This window comes from Simochromis diagramma, unplaced genomic scaffold (assembly GCF_900408965.1).
Source record: "Simochromis diagramma unplaced genomic scaffold, fSimDia1.1 OVJJ01000802.1, whole genome shotgun sequence".
NCBI lineage: Eukaryota > Metazoa > Chordata > Actinopteri > Cichliformes > Cichlidae > Simochromis > Simochromis diagramma.
The window spans coordinates 12912277-12934893 of record NW_024387492.1 but is presented as its reverse complement, the minus strand read 5'-3'; the positions used below and the strand labels follow the sequence as shown (position 1 = coordinate 12934893).

Sequence of the window (22617 nt, the reverse complement as noted above, 5' to 3'; positions counted from 1 at the left end):
GTAGTAATAGAAACCAAAAAATAATATTATTAATAACAATAAGGGTTACAATGATAAGTAGTAGTAGTAGCAGCAGTATTCATTTTAAAGACTTATGATTAAAACTCCTAGAACAGCCATTTGTTTGTATGCATGATCAGAAATACATGTAAATTTGTTCATGCTACAAAAAAAAAAAAACTTCAGATCTAAAAATATTAATACTGATTTGTGTATGAAAGGTTTGTGAGCTCGATTCATGAACAGATTTGTGCGTACACGCCGTTAGTAAATGAGAGCTGTTGTGAGGTTGTTGTTTTAGAGATTGCTAAAATGGGTAACTTTGAAACTCTTAATATTTGATGTAGGATCATTTCTTCAAAACAATGTCTAAAGTTACTACTTTGTCGTTCATGTTTCATTTGGGACAAACCTCTTCAGAAAGTTTCTCCTTCTGTGCCTGAAATTCATCCAGCTTGTTCTCCGCCTGCTTGTAATCACAGTCCAGCATGGAGTAGTCCTTTTTTAGCTGCAGCAGCTTTCCCTCCACCTGCATCTTCAAGCTGCGCTCCTCCTGCAGGGTGCACTCCATCTCTGAACCGAAGGAAATCACAAGGAAAGACATCAGCAGGACAATCTACACTGCACTCGACACTGGAGTATTGCCAGATCATTGCTGTCTTTCAGTAAACTTGCTTGTGGCATGAATTAAATGGACTAGCATGAGAGGGACAATCAGCAACAAATCTAAACAGTCTGTTCCGAGTTTTCTGTCAACCTGCTGGGAATGAACTAGAATTATTTGTCAGTAATGTTTAACATCAATCGACCCTTCATTTGTTTCTTCAACAGCTTTTAAAAGCAGCAGAAGTCACCTTTTCCCTTTCACGACTGGCTTTTGCTTAAGGCAATCCCTTACTTTGGTTAGGTGAGTTAAATATGGTGTAAACCATCACTTTTACATTTAAGAGTACTCTCCAATCAACATTCCCTCTTCCTCCCTCCCACTTCCTCACCTTTTAAGGCCTCGGACTTTGCCTCCTCTATGGATTGGTCTGTCTTCTTTTTATCAGCAAGCTTGGCTTTGGTGGCTTTGTGCTCTACCTCCTCCTGCTCCAGACTCTGCTGCAGGGACTTCAGCTTGAACGTAAGGTCGATCTCTTGGTTGCTCTTTTTCTAAAGGGTCAAAAATGGATATTGGAGTCGTAGTGTCTTATTTAATGAACAAAAGGAGGAATACTTCTCCCTTCAATTTGGAAATTTGTAATGAGTAATCAAAAACAACCTTCTCAAGCTCACTGAGCTTCTCCTGTAGCTCCTTTTTTTCAGTCTGGACCTTGGAAAGAGATGACTTCACTTCTTTCACCTCTTCTTCCAGCCCTGAGATGCGTCCTGTAATGGAGCAATGGGAATTGTTTAAAAGAATGAATCACATTTATTACATGTATTCTTTTTATTTGTCAAGATGCTACCATAATCAGACTCTATATGATGTGACAGTGTTGAGCCAAACGTGTCGTAAATTAAAAACTGTGCCTGAACAGTTCAGCTTCAGACATTACATAATATCCCAGCCCACATACATCTTTAAATATGCAGAAAACATTGCACTCAGTGTTTCTTTTCCCTGACTCCACCCACACGGAGATTCTGACATGGGGTGGGGGGGATCATCAGACATCACAACAAACAGGTAACACTGTGGTCTACGTACATCCCCTCTGACCTCAGCCAGTGGCCTCTCTGCCAGGAGTGAGCATGCTTAAGTTTCCACAAAAGGTTCTGACTTGGGTTTTCCTTTGGCTTTTACGGCCACTTGCTTCACTCTCAGGCTTTTGAGCAGATGTTTCCACCTATGATCAGACATTTCCCAGTGCCCGATCCAGAAAAGTGATTCACATCTAATGTTGAGCCTTCAACTCCAACTTGCATAACATCTTTTTTTCATGCTCTGTTTACTGCAGTCACTTTTAGGGAGTATAAAGATCACACTGATTACCTGTGGTTAGGGTGAGTAAATCAGTATTTCACTGCAGAGGTATTCATTCGATGACCTTTAACTATCTGACAAAACAAATCAAAGCTTGATGATGAGGTAACTGCTGAAAAAAGATTAACTATAGCTTAACATAATTTTACTTCTGAACATTGCTAATGAAGGCTGTAGTTTACCTACAACTGGCTACCAACAAGAGAGTCCAAACAGAACTCGCATAACCTTTAAATCTGTTTACGACTATGTTAATACCTCTTGCTGTCAGAGTGTAATAGAGAGCCACGTCTCACCCTGTAGGTCATTAATAGTTTCTGTCCCCATGTTGCGGCCTCTCCTCTCCTCCTCCAGTTCGGCCTGCAGCCCCCTCAGCTGCTTCTCCAGCTCCATCTTGCTGTTTTCAAGCTGGCTGCACTTTTCCTGCATCTCCCTGAGGCTAACCTCCAGGCTCTGGGCTTGTTTCTGCACCTCCGCCTGACTCTTCTTTAACCGCGCTACAGCCTCTTTCTCAGCCTGAAGCACAGCATTGACGTCCTCAAGCTACGGATATTAAGGGAAGGAAAATAAATAACGAGAAGATGAAATTGTTTTTATGCTGAAGGCATTCAGAATTTGTGATTACCAATTTGGTATGTTTTTATTAACATGAATAAAAACACATATTAAACACAGAAAAAAAAAAAAAGTGCAGTGATATGGAAAATTGAAAATAAGAGAAAGACAACACCATGTTAGGTGACTTTAAAAAGCTTCCCTCACTTGTTTTTGCAGATGGATGTTCTTCTCATTTGAGATGTGTGAATTCTGGTTCTTCTTCCTCAGATCCTCTAGCTGGTCCCTCAGGTTGTTCACTGATGAGTAAAAACAAAGTCATTTTTAGTTAGTGTAGTATAAAAAATTTCATCCATCCATACGATATTATAATACTGTCAATCCACAACTATGAATATTTCTGAGCCTGACATAAACACACAATTTGACTTGCCTGAGTCGAATATAAAATCAAATGACAACCAAAATTATGGAAAGATATTTCACAAGTTATACATCTGATATTTAGATATGGTGCTGTGCAATAATCTTGAGCAACTCCTTAGATTTTAGTAGGAAAATGGGTGCAAACATGTACAGTTTGTACACTTCTAACAAGCTTGAAAGTCAGTGCTCGGCGTGACGACTTTTATTCTTCAAAGCAGCCTGAACTCCCTTAGACAAACTTTCTTATAGTTTAAGTAGTCTTCAGGAATATTTCTCAAGACTTATGAAGGATATTAGAAATTCTTCTGTGGATGTTGGCTGCCTTTCGTTGCTGTGATGTATCACGTTTTTGGTTAAAAGCTCTTTGCTTTGCACTTTGTTTGTGCAGAAATATTATTTTATTCATTTTATATTTGGAATTTTTCATAGATTTAACTAAAGAAACGAAAAACATATGTGTTTTGGATTTTGTGGCTGCTCGTAACAAAGTGGCAACTTAAGATTGGTTCTTTAAGCCTGATGATTCACAGTGTTACGTAGCTTAAACGAAAAAACAAAGCAAAATGAACAAATGGTCGGGTACAAGGACTGGACTGAAGACGAGCAAAAAAAAAAAAAAAAAAGAACAAAAAAAAAGAAGAAGAAACAACAAAAAAAAACAACAACTTCAAAACTTCTGTAGTACTGCTCAAAATCACTTTAAATAAAATAAGAAGTCCTCCTTTGAAACTCCTTTTAAGCAAAATGTAAAGAAATGAAGGACAGCTCAAGACTTTTGCACAGCACTCTACATTTGTTCATAGGTGCTCACGCTCGTTCTCCAGGCTGCGTTTCCTGTCAGTTTCGATCTCCACCTTGCGCAGATTCTCCGCACTCTGGTGCTGCAGCAGAGCTCTCTCTCTCTCCAGCTGCCTCAGTGAGGCCTCGACTTTCTGCCTGCCGTTCATCTGATGAGAGAGGAATTCGCACACAGTACGAGTGGAAACAAACTCTGACCTTCTTTATCCCATCAGGTACATGGTTGAAATGCACCCGCTCTTACCTCCTTGTCTAATTCTTTGACGAGTTTGTCTAAACGGTTGGTAGCATTTCTGGGTGGTGGAAAAAAAGATTAGCAATTAGTTAAAAATTGTCTTTTCAAAAATGTATTTATACATTGAAATTCTTCTTGCTTTTTTTTTTTTCTCTGCCGCTTTTGGATTTCCTTTAACGTCTCCTAATATTGGGATTTCTAAAAGCAGCTTTGAGGATGGGATGTCACTTCCTGTTTTACAAAACACTTCTATATATCTGGAAGGAAGTGACACACCATATAAAAAAAAAAAAAACTCTTCAGGGAAACCAGTTATCCTTTGGTGATGTCTAATTTAAAAACCTTTTAACCAAGACATTTAATAAGCTGACTGAACACTGATTAACATATAGCTAATTTTTGCTATATAACTTTGCACTGTCCACTTTTTGCTGTAACAAAACAAATTGCCAACGTGTGGGACTAATAAAGGTTATCTTATCTTATCTTATCAAACAGGATCATATGTTTTATCTTACCTGCACTTTTGCTCCAGCTCATCTTTGGCCTGCATCTCATTGTCGAGCTTCTCTTCCAGTTGGGAAACCTTTTTCTGCAGCTGCTCAAATTGACAGATGAGTGAATACAAAAATAGCATTATTTGATTTTCATTTTCACCTCTCCCCCCCCCCAAACAAACAAAACAGAAAACTACCTCTTTCTTATTGTCTGAACAATTCTCCTTGTCCTCTGAGATTTCCTCACAGTCCTCTGAATCTTTTGCAGAACTGCTTTTACTTCGCTTTAGCAGCCTGAGAACGAGAGATGGACGGTCAATAACCATGAATGCTTGTAACTGAGTCAACCTCAGGTGGATTTCCAACCCTGACAGCATCACACACCATCATCAGGTCCACATTTCTACAAGCATGAGATACATTTTGTCCCAACCAGATCCATTAAAAGACATTTTTTGCCCATTGTTACGTGACATTAGAGAGCTTAGAAAGCACTTACAGTAATACCTATAAGCCTAATCCTGAAACCATACACAGTGGAAAAAGCAATAAAGTGTTGAGATCTTTTTGGTGTCTTGGCAGAAATCTTCCAACCCACGCACTTTTTGCCAACTGTTAACCATCTCGGTGGGCTTGTAGTGGTGGGAATTATTGAGTGACTCGGCCACAGGGGCTGAATAACAACTTAACTATGTAAAGCCTTTTTATGACACCAGTTTTTGCAGAGTGAATTTTTAAAATAAAAATACCTGTGCTTAACAACACAGACAAATTAAGGGTGATTTTAGAAAAGGTACACACTAATACGCAATTAGACTGAAGGTACGAGTACGCACTCACATACAACACATTCACCTTTTACATGAGAAAAAAAAAATCAAGATCGGAAGGAGACACATGCTAGAGTACTCTTAGTGTCGGCCGTGAGGTTGGATAATTGGTTTTGTCAGAAAGGGCATCCAGCATAAAATCTTTGCTAAATTAAACAAGCAGATTCATCCGCTGTTGTAACCTTTCTGGAAATATGTAAGAATTATAATTAGCCTGATCATTTTATACTGCTTACAAATAGCTTTCAATTAAGTCTACAGCATTACTGCTCAAACCTTTTCAGCTCCCCTCGGTTAAATGTAACCAGAGATGGGCAGTAATGTGCTATCCAATTCCTTTTTTCAAGTAAAGATTAAAGTAAGGGATTGTTATTACAAAAAAGTAATTCGATTACTGCTACTTTCCCGTAACCACGCTGCGTTACTAAACCGTGATTTTGTTTGTGAGAGTGTCTCATGACGTATGAACGTGCGACGTCTGTGGCAGCAACAGACGTGTGTAGATAAACAATGGATAATATGGAGTGCGGGAGAGAGTATGAAAGCTTGGAAGTACTGACATTACTTTGAGTTTTAATCTGTAAAAAGTGACAAAAACATTAGAGTACGCTGTACACTCTGCGTGGGAAGAAAACTTTTTTCTACAGAGAAAAATTAAACTTTAAATCTGAGCAGGCACCTAGCAAGCCGCCACGGGAATGTGAAATTCACAGGGAAATCCCCGGATCCCCCCACTGACATGACCGCTGCGACACCGGGCAAACCTCCCACTGGCCCCACTCCTGGTGGGGCCAGGTGACAATAGATTGAATCTTTGACTTTATTTGTCTTTTGCCGTGTTTTACTATTTGAAAGAGCGAGTGTAAACACATATGCAGGAATATGTAGAAAATAGGTTTAAATGTTCAACAAATTTCTTCAGATTTAATTTTTTCTTGATGCAATGTGCATAAAGTTAAAAGATTAAAACTAATAAAACAATTTTTAATAAGGGACTTTTTCATTTGATTCAATTTATATGATGGATTATGCAGAAAAAATAAAATTGGGCTGAAAGGTCTACTCCTTTATAATGTTTTCAGGTTGTGTATCATGCTAACTAAGTAATAAAATAACTAATTACTTTTAAAAACACGTAATCAGTAAAGTAATAGGATTACTTTCTTGGAAAAGTAATCAGTAATTAATAACTACTATTTTCAAGTAACTTGACCAACACTGATTGTAACACATGAGCCATTTAATTGAGTTGTTTTACTGCAGAAGCAGCTCCTGTGGTATTTGGGAATAGCTGCACTGTTGTGTAGCCAGATGGAAGCGACGTTGGTCAGGAAAATGACTGGTGATAAGGGGCACCGGCTGGTTAACCACAGAACAAATTTCAAGGCTCAGTCTCCCACGCACATGACTGGCTCAGCTGTTGTTAACGCTACGAAAAATGATCACTAATGATGTTGCAAAGAGAGAGAATGATATCTTATTCTGGTGGAGAATGCGTTCAGCATACCTGCTGTCTGGGTTTATTTTGAAAATGTGCATGTGAGCATAGATGACTCATGTACAGAAGACCAAATGTACCTACGGGTACAGAAAAGGTAACCTGAAGCTCATCTAACTGACTAGGTCCAGAAGCGTGGATGAGCAGCTGTGATAAAGACAGGTTTGTTTCTTTATCTTTTGAAGTTGAGTTATTTTGTGAAGTTTCTATTTTGTTTTTGATTCTTTGCTTATTGAGGCTTGACTTTGTGTGGAACGGGAGGACAGGCTGGCTAATTATGGCAGATCTTTAAAGGGTATAAATTAATCTATTGAAACGGATTGTGAGCACAGCGTTTCATGTATGACGATTAGAAAACTGTGGGCGTTTTTGATCTTCACAACCAACTTGCCTTAGCCATTTATAAAGTGAATTTTATCCAGATAATATGTCTTGAACAATAAACGCTTCCATTTTTAACACAATAGCTTTGTTTGGGTGATTGCTGCCTTAACGGCGGTTGAACCTGCAAGTGTTGTTTCATTCTATTTTTTGCTGAACAAAAACAGGGTTTACAAAGCAGGATTCATCACAGGCGACAAGGGCAGTTAAAGAGGCTGTCAGAACAAGGCAGCAGTGTGGAGTTTTAACAGGCCTGCAGTGTCTGACTGGTGAGGCATGGGCGTGAAGCTGTCTTTTTCTCTCATATTTTAAGCACAGTGTTGTTCTAAAAGTCCGTTTCCTCAGTGTAATTAAGTGTTGCAAAATATCTACACACGCTGAGCTTTGTAGCACATAAATCTCAATTTATAAAAAAGAAAAGAAAGGAAAACTAAAAGGAACGCAAACATGAACATATCAAATACTTAAGAACAAAAGCAGAGTTACAGTAAAATAAAAATATGAGATTCAAACACTTACTGATCCTCCTTGAAGTAGGTGAAACCAATAAATGGTAGCTGGTTGCCAACAAAGGCTTTGGGTGGAGGAAAGGTCTCAACATCTCCTTTCTCAACCTCTATGTCATCGAAGTTACTGGTGTCTATGTCGCCTTTCAGCTCTGGCACAACTGGGGCCACAGCTGGAAGACAGGAAGAGAGGGAAAGAGTCATGAAGCGAAAAAGGGGAACGAAGGAGGTGCAAACCAGGAGGGTTAAAGCAAAGAGAAAACTGCTGTTTTACATAAAATCAGACTGAAAACAATCCTGTGCTTGGGGATTTAAAATTAAAATACATCAAAGACATTTGAGTACAAATTTTTTTTCCAGCAATTTGAATAAATGCATGTCCATTTTGGCTTTGGTTACTTTAGGAGTCTGCAGGTTGGCGTGAGCCTGACACCACTCCTTTTCCCGTACAGTGCTTGCTTTGTGCCCCATACACAGCGCCTTTCACAAGCCATGCCAAGAGAGAAGGTTCCTTTTGCGCTCTCGTTTCACAAGACTGACTCTAAAAGTCTGCAGACAAAAATGTGTTAAAGGGCCAATCAGATAAAACTAAGCAAGCCCTCGAGCCTAAAAATAGATCCTAATTAGAAAAAAAAAAGCAGCGATTTTGGATGAAGTTCTTCAGACCAGCGCAGTTCTGGCTCTGAGTAAAGAGCTTATTACTGCGGGTCAAGACAGCCCCCAGTGTGACAAATGTGACTCAAAGATGGTGCAGAAAACAGAGAGAGAAATCAAGCGCAGGGATGAAACAAATGAGGGGGAAATAAAAAGAAGAGATAGAAAAAAAAAAAAAAGCCAAAATGTGGTGAGACAGAAAGAGACTAAGGGCGCTCAATGGAGGCCCTTGTGGCAAAACTTCCCAGAATGCTCTCTGATAGCGGGTGACTAATGACAGGCAGCCACGGCCACAGAGAAAGTGAGAGAGCGGGAGCAACCCTCCAAACTGGGACGCCCCTCTCATTAGACCGGTCCACACAGGCCGCACAGCCTGCCCCACCCGCCGCTAAGGGGGGTGCTGCCTCCAGTCGCATCCATCCATTCATTCATTCATTCATCCTGCCAAGCATCTATCCAACGACCCGTGGTGCTGGTTTCGTTGCCTTCAGCCCTGTGCTTAATAAACATGAAGACAAGTCAAATGATAAAGCGCTGAAATCAGGGCCCAGATGCTGCAGGAAGTAATATCACCCTTAGACACAGAGGGCCGAGAGGGATGTGCAGCTCAGCGGGACTTCACAATGGAAGGAAGGTCGTGTTTGGAGTGGTTGCATGAGCGTGCACATGCAAACATGAAAAGAGGCGAGCAGCAGAGCAATGGTTTCGTGTTCCAGATTGCCAGGCTGTGATCAGAAGTTCTGCCTTAATCGGAGCCAGGTGAGGCAGAGACAGGGCGAGGCAACGAAAAAGAGTCTGAATGTACTTATGTACAGACACAGAGGTCCAGCTCATACTTCTAATATATCCCTTTCTTATTTTTTTCTTCTTCTTGTTTCTTTTGTCCTTCCTGATACAAACAGTCTAAACCTAAATTTAAAAAAAAAAAAGAAAAGAAAAAATATACTAAAGTACAAACATTGGTACTGATTTAACAATTATAGTATTAAATAGCTAAGATTTTTTCTCTTTATTCTTTTCCTAATACACCTGTGAGTAAATAATTCTGTTATATTATCTATCTATCTATCTATATCTATCTACTTAAGCTACAACATAGTGTTCCTTTTATCCAGTCACACGTGGTGCAGGACTTCAATATGTTCAGTACACTCACCAATTTATGATTTTAGACTGGTACCCATACGTAGCTGATTATTCCGCATAATGTTCTCTCCTGCTCTGCAAAGCACCCTGTCATATACTGTCAGATATGAATGGCGAGCATATGGAGAGCATGTGTACCATACAAGTAGGCTTAATGACTCAGGAGCTGGAAATAAAATTCGAACTCAGACTGAAGCAAAACAGAACTGCAGAGGAATGGGCTGGAGATGATAAGAGAAGCAAAACAATGGGAACGGCAACAAACTGTGAAAAAGAAAAACATTTGCACATTACCAGAAATGGAAATGTATGATGCTCCTGCATTGTGGCATAATATAGAGAGAAGTTTTAAAGACAAGTATATGGATACACTTACTGTCACGGATGTTGTCAAAGGTCCACTGGTTGTTCTTAAAGAAGGGGTGACATTTTATCTCGTCCACTCCGGTGCGGCCCAGACGAACCTTCCTGCACACAGCGACAGGAACAAGCAGTCAGACGGTGAGCAGGTTTGCCTAAGTGTGACACAGTGCAACGCAGTACAGCACACCCCTTTCCTCCTCTCCACCCACCATCACAAACATGTCATCCCAAACACATGGAACTTAGCGGCGTGACCACTCTGCACTGACCACACTGACCAGCATGGAGAGCCACCAGACCGCTGTTGGACAATGGATACGCCTGAAAACCTCTTCAGTCCAAGTTCCAAGCAGTAAAGACAGGAGGACTGGATACCAGGCAGGAACATCAACAATTCTGACTCAAGAACTCCTAGATCTTCCCTCCTTCTCTTCTCTCTCTCTCACTGAATCTATACACAAACTCATTTTCCCTCTTGCCTCATCCCCTCGCCTCCCTCCTCCACCTCTGGGTACAGGGTTGGAGGGGTGGGGCAGTTTGGGCTTGCCACGTGTGGGACATTCCAGATCCAGCCAAGGGGAAGAGAGGGCAGAGGTGGGGAGGAAAAAAAAAAGGAGCGACTTTAAAACCTCTGCATGAAAAAGTGACATGCAGCCAAATCAGGGTTACAAGCCATGTCTCGATGCCCAGAAAACTGCAAAGGAGAAAGTTACAGACGAAAAGGGAGAACCAAGAAATGGAAAGTGGCACAGAGAAAAGGTGGAGGAAGACATTTACAAATGAAGCGATGAAAAACACATGGTGAGAAAAGAGAGATGAAAAATTCCAAAACGAGCAGGGTGGTTGTGCTTACTCATGTGATTCAGCATAATGAGGAGACAGTGATGGAGCATGTAGGTTAAGTGGTGAATGCAGTCAGTAGTCAGTGTTCAAGATGTGTGTGTGTCAGTCGTACACACATGCGAGATTCTGCCTGTGGTGAAAGAGCAGTGAGTGAGAAGGTAAATAAACTGAGTGAGGAAAAATGAAAGGCTGCTCTGTACTGAAGCAGAAAGGGCCTGTGTTCGAGCCCTGTCGTGGGCGGAGTTACTAATGTAAACAGGAAGTGGTTTCTTCAAGGGGGAGGGGACACTATTCGGAAACATGACCCATATGCCCATTCATCCAACTTTTACCTTTACAACTAATTTGTAAGGTATCTTAATCAGTCTTCAAGCAACTTAAAGAAGTCCAGACGCTTTTCTTTCCAAGCTCCTTAGACATGCCTCTCAGTTACTTTGTGAGTCATGGGCAGACATCCCTATGGTTAATAATATATGTCTGGCAGGAAATCTAAAGTGCAGGATCAATCCAAGGAAACAAAGAACAATACCACGATGATGTGTATTTGCAGGCAAATATATGTCTACGTAATATACGTGTTTTTTATCACTTAGTGCTTTTCTTTGTCTTCCGCTCACCCCACAGGCAGCCACGGCAAACAGCTGCTTCTCCCTGAACTTGGTTCTGTGAGGATTCTTTCTGACAAATTGTGTTCTTCCTTCCTACTGTCGTCGAGTGCTTCCTCATAGGGGATCGTCTGATTGTTGGGGTTATTTCTCTAGACACTGTGTGCTAATCAGACTTCTTGGTGGTCGTTGCATTACATTCAGAATCGACTGTGCTTTTGCTAGTGTTGCTGACATATGGTTCACCTCATTGCTTAAAGGCTTTTTATTACAGTGTTGTATTTATCTCTAATGTAAATTCATAAACCTTGTTAACAAGGTTATATGTACTATGCACTATTTGATCAGTTCTATGCTTTACTAACATTTCAGCCTGTATAATTAATGACAGGATTTATTTTTTTTAAAGGACAGATATCCAAAAAAGCCCCAAATTATCGAGTATTATTTGTATATAAAAGCTTGAAATAGTCCTTAATATAGTATTTTCCCTTTTTACTAACAAATTCTTGTTACATTACAAAAACAAGGGCTTACAGTATAATCTATGGTTTCATATACAAACCTGTCAGTAAGGAAGGCACAGATGAGATCTTTGGCATTTTGAGACATCTCTACATCATCTGGGAATACGAGCGAGTTCTGGTGGTTCATAATCTTTCCGTACGTTCCGATAAGGGACTCGGCATAGAAAGGAGTTTCACCTAGAAGAAGAATGAGAGGTCGAATTCTCAAAACACAGATCCGAGAGCTTGAGCAAAAACTTACATTTTTATAATTACTAACATAAAGGAAGTTACATAATATCCAAACAGCAAGAAAACATAACGTAATGTTGAGTTGACCTCTCATTATCTGGTTACAGTCAGAACAGCCTGGGCTGAATTATACATGTAATGGGAATTAAATCATGTTTGCTTTCTTAATAAAAGCTTAACTGAATGAACAGTACATAACTTACCAACTAGCAATTCAAAGAGAAATACTCCTACAGACCACCAGTCACACTCCCGGCCATAGTAGTCATCACCCCCCTGAGACTGGAGAACCTCGGGGGAGATGTAGTCTGGTGTGCCTACAGCTGTGTCACATTTCACCATACCTGTCTGCAGAAAGATGAATTTACAACATAACACACAGGAAAGCAATAATAAAAGATTTGAAAGGACTTTGGACAGAAAGCAGAAAAAAAGTTTAAAAAAAAAAAGCAAAAGCAAAATCATAGTGGGGATCAATGAGCTTGTGAAACTAGCTTAAAATTGTTTTACTATATTTTCTTTCAAAATCTTTTGATGTTGGGACAACAACTATGCAAAAAATTCTCTAAAAAATCTTTACCATGTGGACCACAAACAAAATGTGTTTTAAGACCATTTCAAGTTTCTTTACCAGACTGAGACTAGGGAAGGAATTGCATGACATGCTCTGTCTACTGGCAGATATTCAGAGAGCTCAAATGAGTGAAATGAGCTATTTTGAAATTGCTGTGGTGAAAACAAAAGGATGAAAAACACTTCCTGTCCCACAGCAGCAGAGGCGGGACTGCCGCCTCACTCGAGACTGGTTGTTTAGCACATAACTTCTGTGGCCTTTCAAAACAACATGATGTAAGAGCTTCACTTCACCATCTGAACACCTGGTGGTGCACTGAAGCTCTGAATAATCAAAATGTCATTTTCCTCTTCTTTCAACTAACTCAGAAGGTTTGTGACACAACTACAGTAGAAACTCGACATACCGAGTCCATCTTCATGCATGTGCCAAAGTCAGCCAGTTTGAGGTGTCCGTGTTGGTCCAGCAGCATGTTGTCAGGCTTAATGTCGCGGTGGATGAAGCCCATCGAGTGGATGGCGTCTAGCCCCAGCACTACTTCTGCCGTGTAGAAGCGAGCCCATTTCTCAGGGATGTCGTAGTTCATGGTGAGTGTGACCAGGTCTCCTCCGGGCATGAATTCCATCACCATATAAAGGTGCCGATCATCTTGGAAAGCACAGCATAGCTACGAAACAGTAACGAGTAATTACAATATCACTGATTACTTTTTTATCTCAAACTTAATGCTGATATGGTGCCAGGTTATTACTGAAGTGTATAAACAGAAGGTACTGCTTTGCGATGTAAACATAAATATCATCTGTGCTGTCTTAATATATTATTTGATTACTCATGATGAATGTTTTATCTCCGGGTCTTTAAGGCAGCATTAAATTGGATCTCATTTAACAAGCACGCTGTCTGCTTTTACCTCATCCAATATAACAAGACTCTTACTATATATTGGTTCTATTGGTCTATTCCACACATCATTCGTTTCATTTTCTTATCATAAAAATATTCTTGCATCTCTACCCAACTGTTTTACTGTTCATTTATGTTAATATAATCTCCATATGCCATCTTTAAACACTCGGACCATCTGATTACACCGCTTGTTTTGACAAAGTGCTTGCCATCTGTACCTACTATCAGTACCTAGTGCATGCAATAACAATAATTCCAAATAAATTATTAAATGTTTTAGAGTTTGGTGGTGCGTGAATGTAATTATTTGATTACCATCTACAGAAACAACCAGTAACAACCTAGTTTATATTTGACACACAAAAAAAATATACATATCAATATCAACCTATAACAATGTTCTACAGAAAGTTTCAGCATTATGATTCTATGATACCAGTTTTAAAATGCATAAATATAGCACGCTGTAAATGTGTGAACTTCCTTTATTGCAGCATCACTGAGTAGAGACACAAAACAGTATGACCGGTTTTCCCACATGCTGCGTAGGGGTGTTACCAGTCAGCACTGTATTGACTACGTCACATGGAGGATCGCATTATCCTAACAGCAAGCCAGGGATCGGTTGAGAATAAGCCAAAAACGGGCTATGGGCCTGTAACAGACCATTTTAAATGGCTTTATGTTCATTATTGTAGTGTATTTACCATACAGAATGCTTCAATAAATGCCGGTTAAAGCTAGAGCAGGTGTTCCTGCATCCATGCACTTATTTCCATGACCAAATGAGGCCAGTTTTTAATGCAATGTAGTCCAAGTTGTTTTTCTAGATTGGTGAACTTTTGTCCATCTTTCAGAGAAACTCGGTTCTTTTTATCATGTTATTGAGCAGTTGTTAATTAAACTAATTAGCTGCAAACTGTTTCTTTTCAGCATCACTTAATTTCCCAGCCTTTTGCTGCCCTCTCACAACTTTTTTTGAGATGTGTTACTGCCATTCAAAATGGGCTACTATTTTTCATGAAACACTAAAACATTTCAGTTTAAACATTTGGTGTGTTTTCCGTCTTCTACTGTGAACAAAATATATCTATGAAAACCTCTGTGGCTGAAACTTCTGTTCTATATGTTCTCCAGTGCTACATCTGATGAATATTTGTAGAAAGAAAAAAAAAAAAAAACACACCTGGACAACCCAGGGGCTGTTGGAGAAGGCCATGATGTGTCTCTCCTCCCAGAAGAAGGCCGAATCTGACCTTTTGATCATCTCAAACTTGCTGAGCTGCTTCATGGCATAAACCTTCTTAGAGGCCTTGTGACGGACCTGCAGGGGAGGACGTGACAAAAAAGGAGAGATGTGAGAATGTAAATAGTGATAAGTCAACAAGGACAATATGGACAAGATGGTAAGAAGGTCACAGTGACCAAGATAACGCGGGAGATGAAGAGAAACAGACACAGAGATGGGAAGCCATAATTGTAGGACACACCCATAGAAAGACATGCTTACACAAGATTTCAAACACAAACATACCATGTCCCCCATCCACACCCCCACACCAGACTTCACATTCATCTCTCACACACTGAGCCTGTCCAGGCTTGTTTCCACCCAAGAGACTCAGCAGATACCAGATTCTACCAGCATAAGATGCAGATATATGTGAAACTGAAAGTCAGGGAGAGTAAGAAATGTACTGATTGGCTTAAACTTGGAGTCAGGCACGTTGGCAATTTAAAATAAAATCAAAAACAAACAGATAAAAAAAAAAATCAAGTTATAAAAAAAAAAAAAATCACACATTTGGTATTTTTAAAGACTGTTGCTCCCTCTAGTGGTTCAAATATTTCTGGTAGCTGCTGGATTTAGGAACAACTGGAGAAATTCTACCTTTATATCACACTGCTTTGCTCTTCCACAGAACGCAGTTTAAAATTAAATAGCGCAAGTCAACAGACAACCTCTTATTGATCCCTTGAACTCACCAGCTGCACTTGTCCATAAGCTCCTTTTCCGATCAGCTTGACTTTCTCAAAGTCATCAAGCTTCATCTGAAGTTCTCGCAGCTCACTCACTAAGTCTTTATCTGCAGATGAGACACATACACTAGATTAGACAAAGATAAAGCTGATTTTATCTAACACTTTCCCAGTCTAATGAAATCTACTGCAGTAGTTTTGGAGAAAACATGTTATACATGTTGAACAAATTAACATAAAAGTAGATTTTTAAGAAATGAAATGTCACATTTCGCTATAGTCACCACATTCTGCCAGGTTTTCTAGGTTGAATGTGACTGCACCACCTTAAATAAAAAAATTATTGGGGGGGGGACAAGGCTATGCAACAAGACCACATATCAATTACCAAGGTTTTGGCAGGAAAAATCTGTTAATCTCCCCAAAAATGTTAATTTGAATAGCAACACCAGGGAAATCTTTCATATACCTCTCTTTTTACCTTCTTAAAGAAACAGTGCACATGTTATATCCCAAATCTGATGCTGGACAACGGGGAAAGTCTTGCACAATCTAAAAAGTCATGGTTTTCATCACTAAGACACACAAATGCAAAACACACACGAGAACTTACATCTGTTCAGAAAGGACTCTATGTTTTTGTTTTTCCGTAAGGGGGGGTAATTCAAGTCATTGACCAGTGCATTCATGGAATCCTGAAGGACAAGAAAGAGAAGAAGTTTTTATTAGAAACGAAAATTAACATTTAGAAATAGTAGTTAATTAACAACAACAACAACAACAAAACAAAAATCAATGTCAGTGTACAGTGGAAACACCAGTATCATTCAAAAATGGGAATATTCCTTAAGTTGAGCTGAATATTCACAGAAAATTAATGAAATTTAAATAATTTCTTTATCATTATATTGTCAAGACAATTCATGAAAGTCGGGAAGCTCCGACATTGTGCTGGCTAATAAAAGCAAAATAAAAGCAAACATCTTTAATGAAGTAAAGATGGCGGTAAGAACACTCCAAAATGTAAACAAGTGGGGAAACAAAATCAGACCGCTAAACCAAAACAAACACAAAAGAACAATGGAGGCTGGACAAGGAGACAAAACATGTCGTGCAACAACAAATAAAATTAGACGCGTGTTCATGTTTCGGTCGCTTCCATAAACACACAGACCCGCCATCAGGCCCACCGACACCAGCTCCAGTAAAGCACAGTGGAGCTGTGGCACTGTCAGAGTTAAAGCTGGAGCCTCAGCAGTGTCATCAGTGCTTAAATCGGGGGTGTTGTGTTTCAAGTTGAACCAAAATGTGCCTGTGATCCACATGCATCAGGGTGGCAGGGCAGAGCTGGGTGGGGGTAGGGTGTGGGTGTGTGCGTGGGGCGGTGAGGCGGGGTAGGTCAGAGTGTGCTATGATCTCTGTTCCCTAAAAAACAGGGGTCGTGTTGAGTCATCCAGCATGTCAGCGAGTGTAGGGGCTGTATCTGGTTGTCTGTTTGTTCTAGGACATATGAGTGAGTGGAAAGGGGCATGTGGAACAATTCTGCACCTTTAAATAGCAGCGGCGAGGAGCGATCTCCCCCACCACACATGGGTGGAAATAGACCTAAAGGCTCAGAAGCTATTGTGGGACGAACAGCTTATGGACCTGGATTCAGGCTGAGAGCTCGAGGATAGGTGATCATTTTACAAAAGATCAGCTGGCGTAACGGTCGTCGTTATCGCAGCACTAAGGGAACTTTGTTTTAAAGAGTTTCAGTGATGGTAATATGCAAATACAGTCTAATGTTAGCAGTTTCAAACAGGGTGCGCCTGTCGTTTGTTGCAATGTGTGACTAAAATCATGAAGGACTTGTTCAGGTTTTTGCAGCTTGGTATCCGAGTCCTGTTTTCTAAAATAAATTTAAAGTGAGTTCCTGCATCTTTTGCCACTGCTTTTGTTTCTGATACAAAAGGCATACAATAAAAAGATTCACGAAGAGATTTATATAGCTGTGATCAGGGTATACAAGTTAAAACAAGATTAAAGTGGGAACCAAGGTCCATCACACCTTGATGCATTAAGCATACAGCTTCAGGTTAAAAATAAATAAATAAATAAAACCAGATTACATATCAATACGTTCATACGGAAACATGAAAATGGAAACATGAAAACATGCTGGTTGTATTCCATTTAAGGAGAACTGTAATTGTGCAAGGCAGTGGATCCCCAAGCTAAAGCAGCTAAGCATAACAACATATTTTAACATCTTATTTTCAACTGGGTTTTTCCTAAAGAAAACAATGGACGCCAAAGACTGGTGTAACCCATTTAGGTATCAGACCAAATTCGTTTGGATATAAAAAGTCATCACGTCACTGTGTTATCCTGTTAGACATCAATTTAGATAACATCAAATTAGACATTTGATCACTGAGTGTTTTTGTTATCCTACGCTGTTTAATTCTAGAAAATCACTCTGTGTGATGTAAAGTGACGTAAAGGGGTTAAGATTTAAATGCTTCCCCTCTTATTTTAGTCTCAGACCAGTGAAAGGCGAAAATGATTAGACCCAGCATGTTTGTCTTTCACTGGAATCTCGACAAATCTGAACATGATTCTCTAGTTTAGTCTTCATGGCTTGTTCTCGCCTCCTGAGAGAGCACCTTCCACCCACTTCAGTGTGAGCTGATACTGTCAACATAGTCAAGCGTCAACAATGGCTTAATCAAGTTGCTCAGGATGCATCAAAATGTACTCGGCCCATCCAGATCCAGCCTCCACCAGACACAAAACAGACATGCCTTCAACTGTTCTACTGATCCCAGATTTAAGGGTTTTTTGTTCTTATATATTGTCTGATCCATACACGTTTTTAAATCTTTACTAGGGAGCTGTCACGTAGGTCTGATTGCATCACTACAAACACTATCAGTCATTTCATGGTTAAGAGAGTAAACAAAAACAGCACATTTACTGGAATATTCAGTGAATATGTTATAAAAATAAGTATGTGATATGTAAATATGCCGATGAGAAACTAAAAATTGTGTTTATGGCTTCCACAATTGTGCCATAAATGGACCAATGATGCATTATATGGGCAAAAGTGTAGGGCCACGCCTCTTCACATTTGAATTCAGGTGTTTCAGTCCCATTACCACAGGTGTATAAAATCGAGCACCTAGCCATGCAGGCTACCTTTGCAAACATTTGTGAAAGAATGGATCGTTCTAAACAGCCCAGTGAATTTGAGCATGGTACTGTAATGGGATGCCATTGTCCTACTAGATCTGTTTGTGTTTAGCTGTAAGTGGTATTATCGCAAAGCGGAAGTATGGTATCGAGGACCACAGCAACTCGGCGAGGAAGTAAACAGAGTTGAACAGGGCGGTCGAGCGCATAAAGCAAAACTACATAAAGGTCAATAACTGCAGGGTTCAGAAACTCCTCTGGTTTGAACATCAGCACAAAAACAGTCTGGCAGGAACTTTGTGGCAGTCGTTTCAATAGACGTTTCCAAAACATACAAGACAATCCTGTTTATGCTTTGTATATTTAGTAGCTGATTTGCAATTATTATTTTTTGCACTCTCCGATGGGCTCTTTAAAGGGGACAAAACTTTTAGCTTTGAACAGCACTACAATTCACTCTGCATGATTCACGGTTAAAAATAACCCTTATTCACTCTATACTGAACCTTGTTATAGCCCATCAGTTCATCCTTCTAAATCGACCTGTTTAGCTCCTTTTCTTTCGAGATGACTTTTTTCTGATTGGCTGCAGCCTCACAAACAGAAGGCTTTAGCAGCACATGGGAAGGGTTCATGCACTACCAGCCAGAGGGAGCATAATGTATCTGAGATGACCATACTAGGGATATCAGCTCTCTCTGACAGGAACCAAATAGATCTAATAAATGGAAATAAACAATCTAGAACGGAGTGTGTAGAGCAGTCTGAAACATTGCTTATATTTAATATGACCATCCACTATTGATATATTGACAGAAAAAAAACAAAAACAGTAACGAGTCCTCTTTAAGTTTTATTGTTTGTGATACTTCTGTGATAAATATGGTTCCCAGGTGTAGCTGACTGGACTAATTATACATGATTTATTTATCCATTTATACTCGTTTGTCAAAAATATTCTCATGTCTTAAATCCTTATCCTTGCACAATTAATTGCTCAGTTAAAATTGACACAGAATGCCATGACACTGCGCAACAGCTAACATTAATTTACCGACTGAAGTGCATCGTTCTCGATTATAATGATCTGCGACTCAACCACATTATTTTGTTCAGTTACTGTGAACTCATTAGGATTTCAAAGCATTCCATAGACCTCAAACATTCAAACCTTTTCTCTGGGGTTTAGTTTTTCCTTTACTGGCCATCAATAACCCAGCAAAAGCATTAACACAAAAATAAAAGACAACAGGTTATTCTATTAGAAGTCTAAATTTGTATTGTACTAAAGAAAAAAAAAGTATATATACAAAAAATAACAGTGGACAAACAGGAAATGTTGACATGAGGGCACAACAGGTTAATTCCAGGAAGTGACTTCAGCTTCCTGTGGTAGCTCCCTGCATTTTAAGCTGCATGATGGCCACGGAGCACAGTGATAAAAATCAAACATGACTACTAGTGAACTTTGGAGTGATGACTGACACGGGCTAAAATTAATTCTCATCATTTTTTTGGCCTGATTATGTCACAGAGTGATGTAACCTGGGTCTGTTGTTGTACATCTAAGGGAGATTGTACTTTTGGATCATGATTCAGCACTGGGAATAGACATGGACCAAAGGGCTGCTTTGTTTAGGCAGCAGGTGCATACGGCATGAAATCTGGTGCAACTGTCACATTTGTTTGGACAGATTTAAAAAAATATATAAATCCCTCAGCATGATTTATATGTTTTAATGCTCCAAATGTCACTAAAAGACTATGAGTATAAGCCGTGGATTATGATGTTCTGTCAATATCAAATGTGTGTGAAGCAAATGAATAACTTAAACAGTAAACAGACTCTACTGGCTTTTTGCTGAGTCAAAGTGTTACTGCAAACAGCTTACAAAAGTTGATCCAGGCTAGACATGTTCTCAAAGCTAACTCTGGGTTGTCAAGATGAAAATATTAAGCCTATTTTAAATCTGCAGATCAGCACTACATAGAAATGGAAAACTACAGACAGCCTGCTGTGAGATCCTGAATTTATTCTCAAAGATCCTCACACTTGAGGAGTGTGAGCAGCTGAGCTGAATATGTTCTCAGTGCAGGCCACCACACCAGACCCCTGAACAGGTAATCCCAGACAGGCATTGACTGAGTGAGGGAAAGGGAGGAGTGAATGTAGTTCATAGCTGATCAGATTGTAAGTTTCATTGGAACTTCCTTCACTCATTTGAATGACTTCCAGCTTCAGTGAGTTGGAAAACTATCACATCTAATTATTACTATGCAGCATTTTCCATTGAATAATTCTGTTTAGGGAGGAGTGTATGGCATTCCATACAGGAAAGGTGGGGCTTCCCTCTGCTACAAAGGCCAAAGGAGTATGATTAGCTTAACCTTAGTTCTTATCATTTTCTGCGTGATTAAGGCTACAGGTCAACAATTTCACTTTTTCATCTTTCGGTTGTGTTTTTTTTTTTTTTTTTTTTTTTTTTTTAAATTGTTTTTACTGTAAGACCTTCCTCTAAAAACTTTTTTCTCAGATGACTGACAGACTAATTACTCACAAATATGTGTCTAACTCACTCCCTATCTCTCAGTCTGAAGACCATACTTGTATTAGAGCTTCAGGGTGAACTCACCAGCAGGGTTGCCAAGTTTAGTGCCGACTGTGGATTCCTTATCAGGGACTCCAGCTTCTTCAGCCGGCTTTCCAATCTGCTCTCCGCTCCCAGCATTATTACAATGAAGTGTATCCAGTTCAAATGGCATTAAAAATATAAAGAAAAATATAAAAGAAACAAAAACACCTGCAAGCCTGTTGTTTTCGCTCAGGTAACAGGCTGGCGATAGAGGCGCACTCCGCTCTTGCTTTGCGTCAACTCCTCATGTCAGCTCTTGAAACTGCGGCTTGAGTTGTCTGGTTAATTATTTATCCAAGCCACAAACAAACCGTCTCGCCCAGTTTTCATTAGTGGTCACACAGACACACACGCAAGTGAAAACCAAGCGGGTGTGTCGAGGTAAACTTCACTTTCAGATAAGTGTCGTCTTGCTATCAGGCAGGCAGGTAAAACTAAATCAGTCGACCCAACATGCTCAACCTGTAAAAAAGATTAGTCAAGTAAGGAGAACAGAAGTTTGACTTCCGGTTGCAACTGTCAACATAAAAGTCGTGAGAAACTGCGTAAATCTTAAGGCGAAGACTTAAAAAAGACTAAATAAATTATAAAAATCTGGGAAGATATCAATCATTATGAAATTTTCTTTTTCCAAACCTTGCAGATCTCTTTTGTCCATACATATGGACAGTAAAACAAGTGAATGATAAATCATCTTTCATAAATAACCTAAATAACCTCTCAAGGTCATTTAGAAACGTTTCTATAACATTTCTATTAATATCATTTTAACTTGATTGAATAAAGTTAATACTACTAGTACTAATATCTCTAATAATAATAATACAAATGATGATGATGGTGATGATGATGATCATTGTTATTTTCTAGCGGTTTTTTCGGTTGTTTAATGCCTTTATTTTATAGGATAGTTTTTACATCCGGTTTGTGCTGTCTAATTGTGGGTGACTTCCTGCAAGCAAGTCCCGCACATATCCCCTGCCCTGTTATTATTGTGGAAAACTTCCGTCCTGCAGTTTCAATCCCTAACTTGAAAACCTGGAAGTTACCCCCCCCAACGCTGCCCTCCCAGAATCGTCCAGTCACTGCTCCCAGTAGGTCCACACAAAGCCGGAATTCCTGCTCTCTTATCTCATTCATCTGATTTACCGTCACTGCAAAGATGGTCGACTTCCACTATTTCTGGAATGTTGATGCGTTGCCTTTCAGAAAGGCTTCCACTAAAAATAGGCATTTACTGACCAGAACCTGTTAGCAGACGGTTTATAAAGCTGTATGAC

General features: G+C 39.6%; 1 protein-coding gene across 6 annotated transcripts in view; it reads right to left on the bottom strand.

Moving 5' to 3' along the window:
- LOC120725008 (rho-associated protein kinase 2-like) overlaps positions 1 to 21816 on the bottom strand; it is a 37145-nt gene extending 15329 nt beyond the window's left edge. For 4 of the 6 annotated variants that reach the window (XR_005694033.1, XM_040017599.1, XM_040017600.1 and 1 more), the window contains exons 1-18: positions 21338 to 21815; positions 16141 to 16222; positions 15534 to 15634; positions 14734 to 14871; positions 13045 to 13305; positions 12268 to 12412; positions 11872 to 12010; positions 9872 to 9963; positions 7709 to 7868; positions 4678 to 4774; positions 4502 to 4581; positions 3993 to 4041; positions 3762 to 3897; positions 2732 to 2823; positions 2266 to 2512; positions 1265 to 1371; positions 996 to 1155; positions 413 to 573 (exon numbers count right to left, since the gene is read on the bottom strand). Coding sequence is in view for 5 of the 6 variants with exons in the window: in XM_040017599.1 (XP_039873533.1) it covers positions 413 to 573; positions 996 to 1155; positions 1265 to 1371; positions 2266 to 2512; positions 2732 to 2823; positions 3762 to 3897; positions 3993 to 4041; positions 4502 to 4581; positions 4678 to 4774; positions 7709 to 7868; positions 9872 to 9963; positions 11872 to 12010; positions 12268 to 12412; positions 13045 to 13305; positions 14734 to 14871; positions 15534 to 15634; positions 16141 to 16222; positions 21338 to 21433 (2343 nt within the window). In the remaining variant the exon portion in view is untranslated. Of the gene's footprint in view, positions 1 to 412; positions 574 to 995; positions 1156 to 1264; positions 1372 to 2265; positions 2513 to 2731; positions 2824 to 3761; positions 3898 to 3992; positions 4042 to 4501; positions 4582 to 4677; positions 4775 to 7708; positions 7869 to 9871; positions 9964 to 11871; positions 12011 to 12267; positions 12413 to 13044; positions 13306 to 14733; positions 14872 to 15533; positions 15635 to 16140; positions 16223 to 21337 lie in introns of all 6 variants that reach the window. The other 2 variants (XM_040017597.1, XM_040017598.1) reach the window with 1 other exon arrangement.
- Positions 21817 to 22617: the final 801 nt, after the last annotated feature.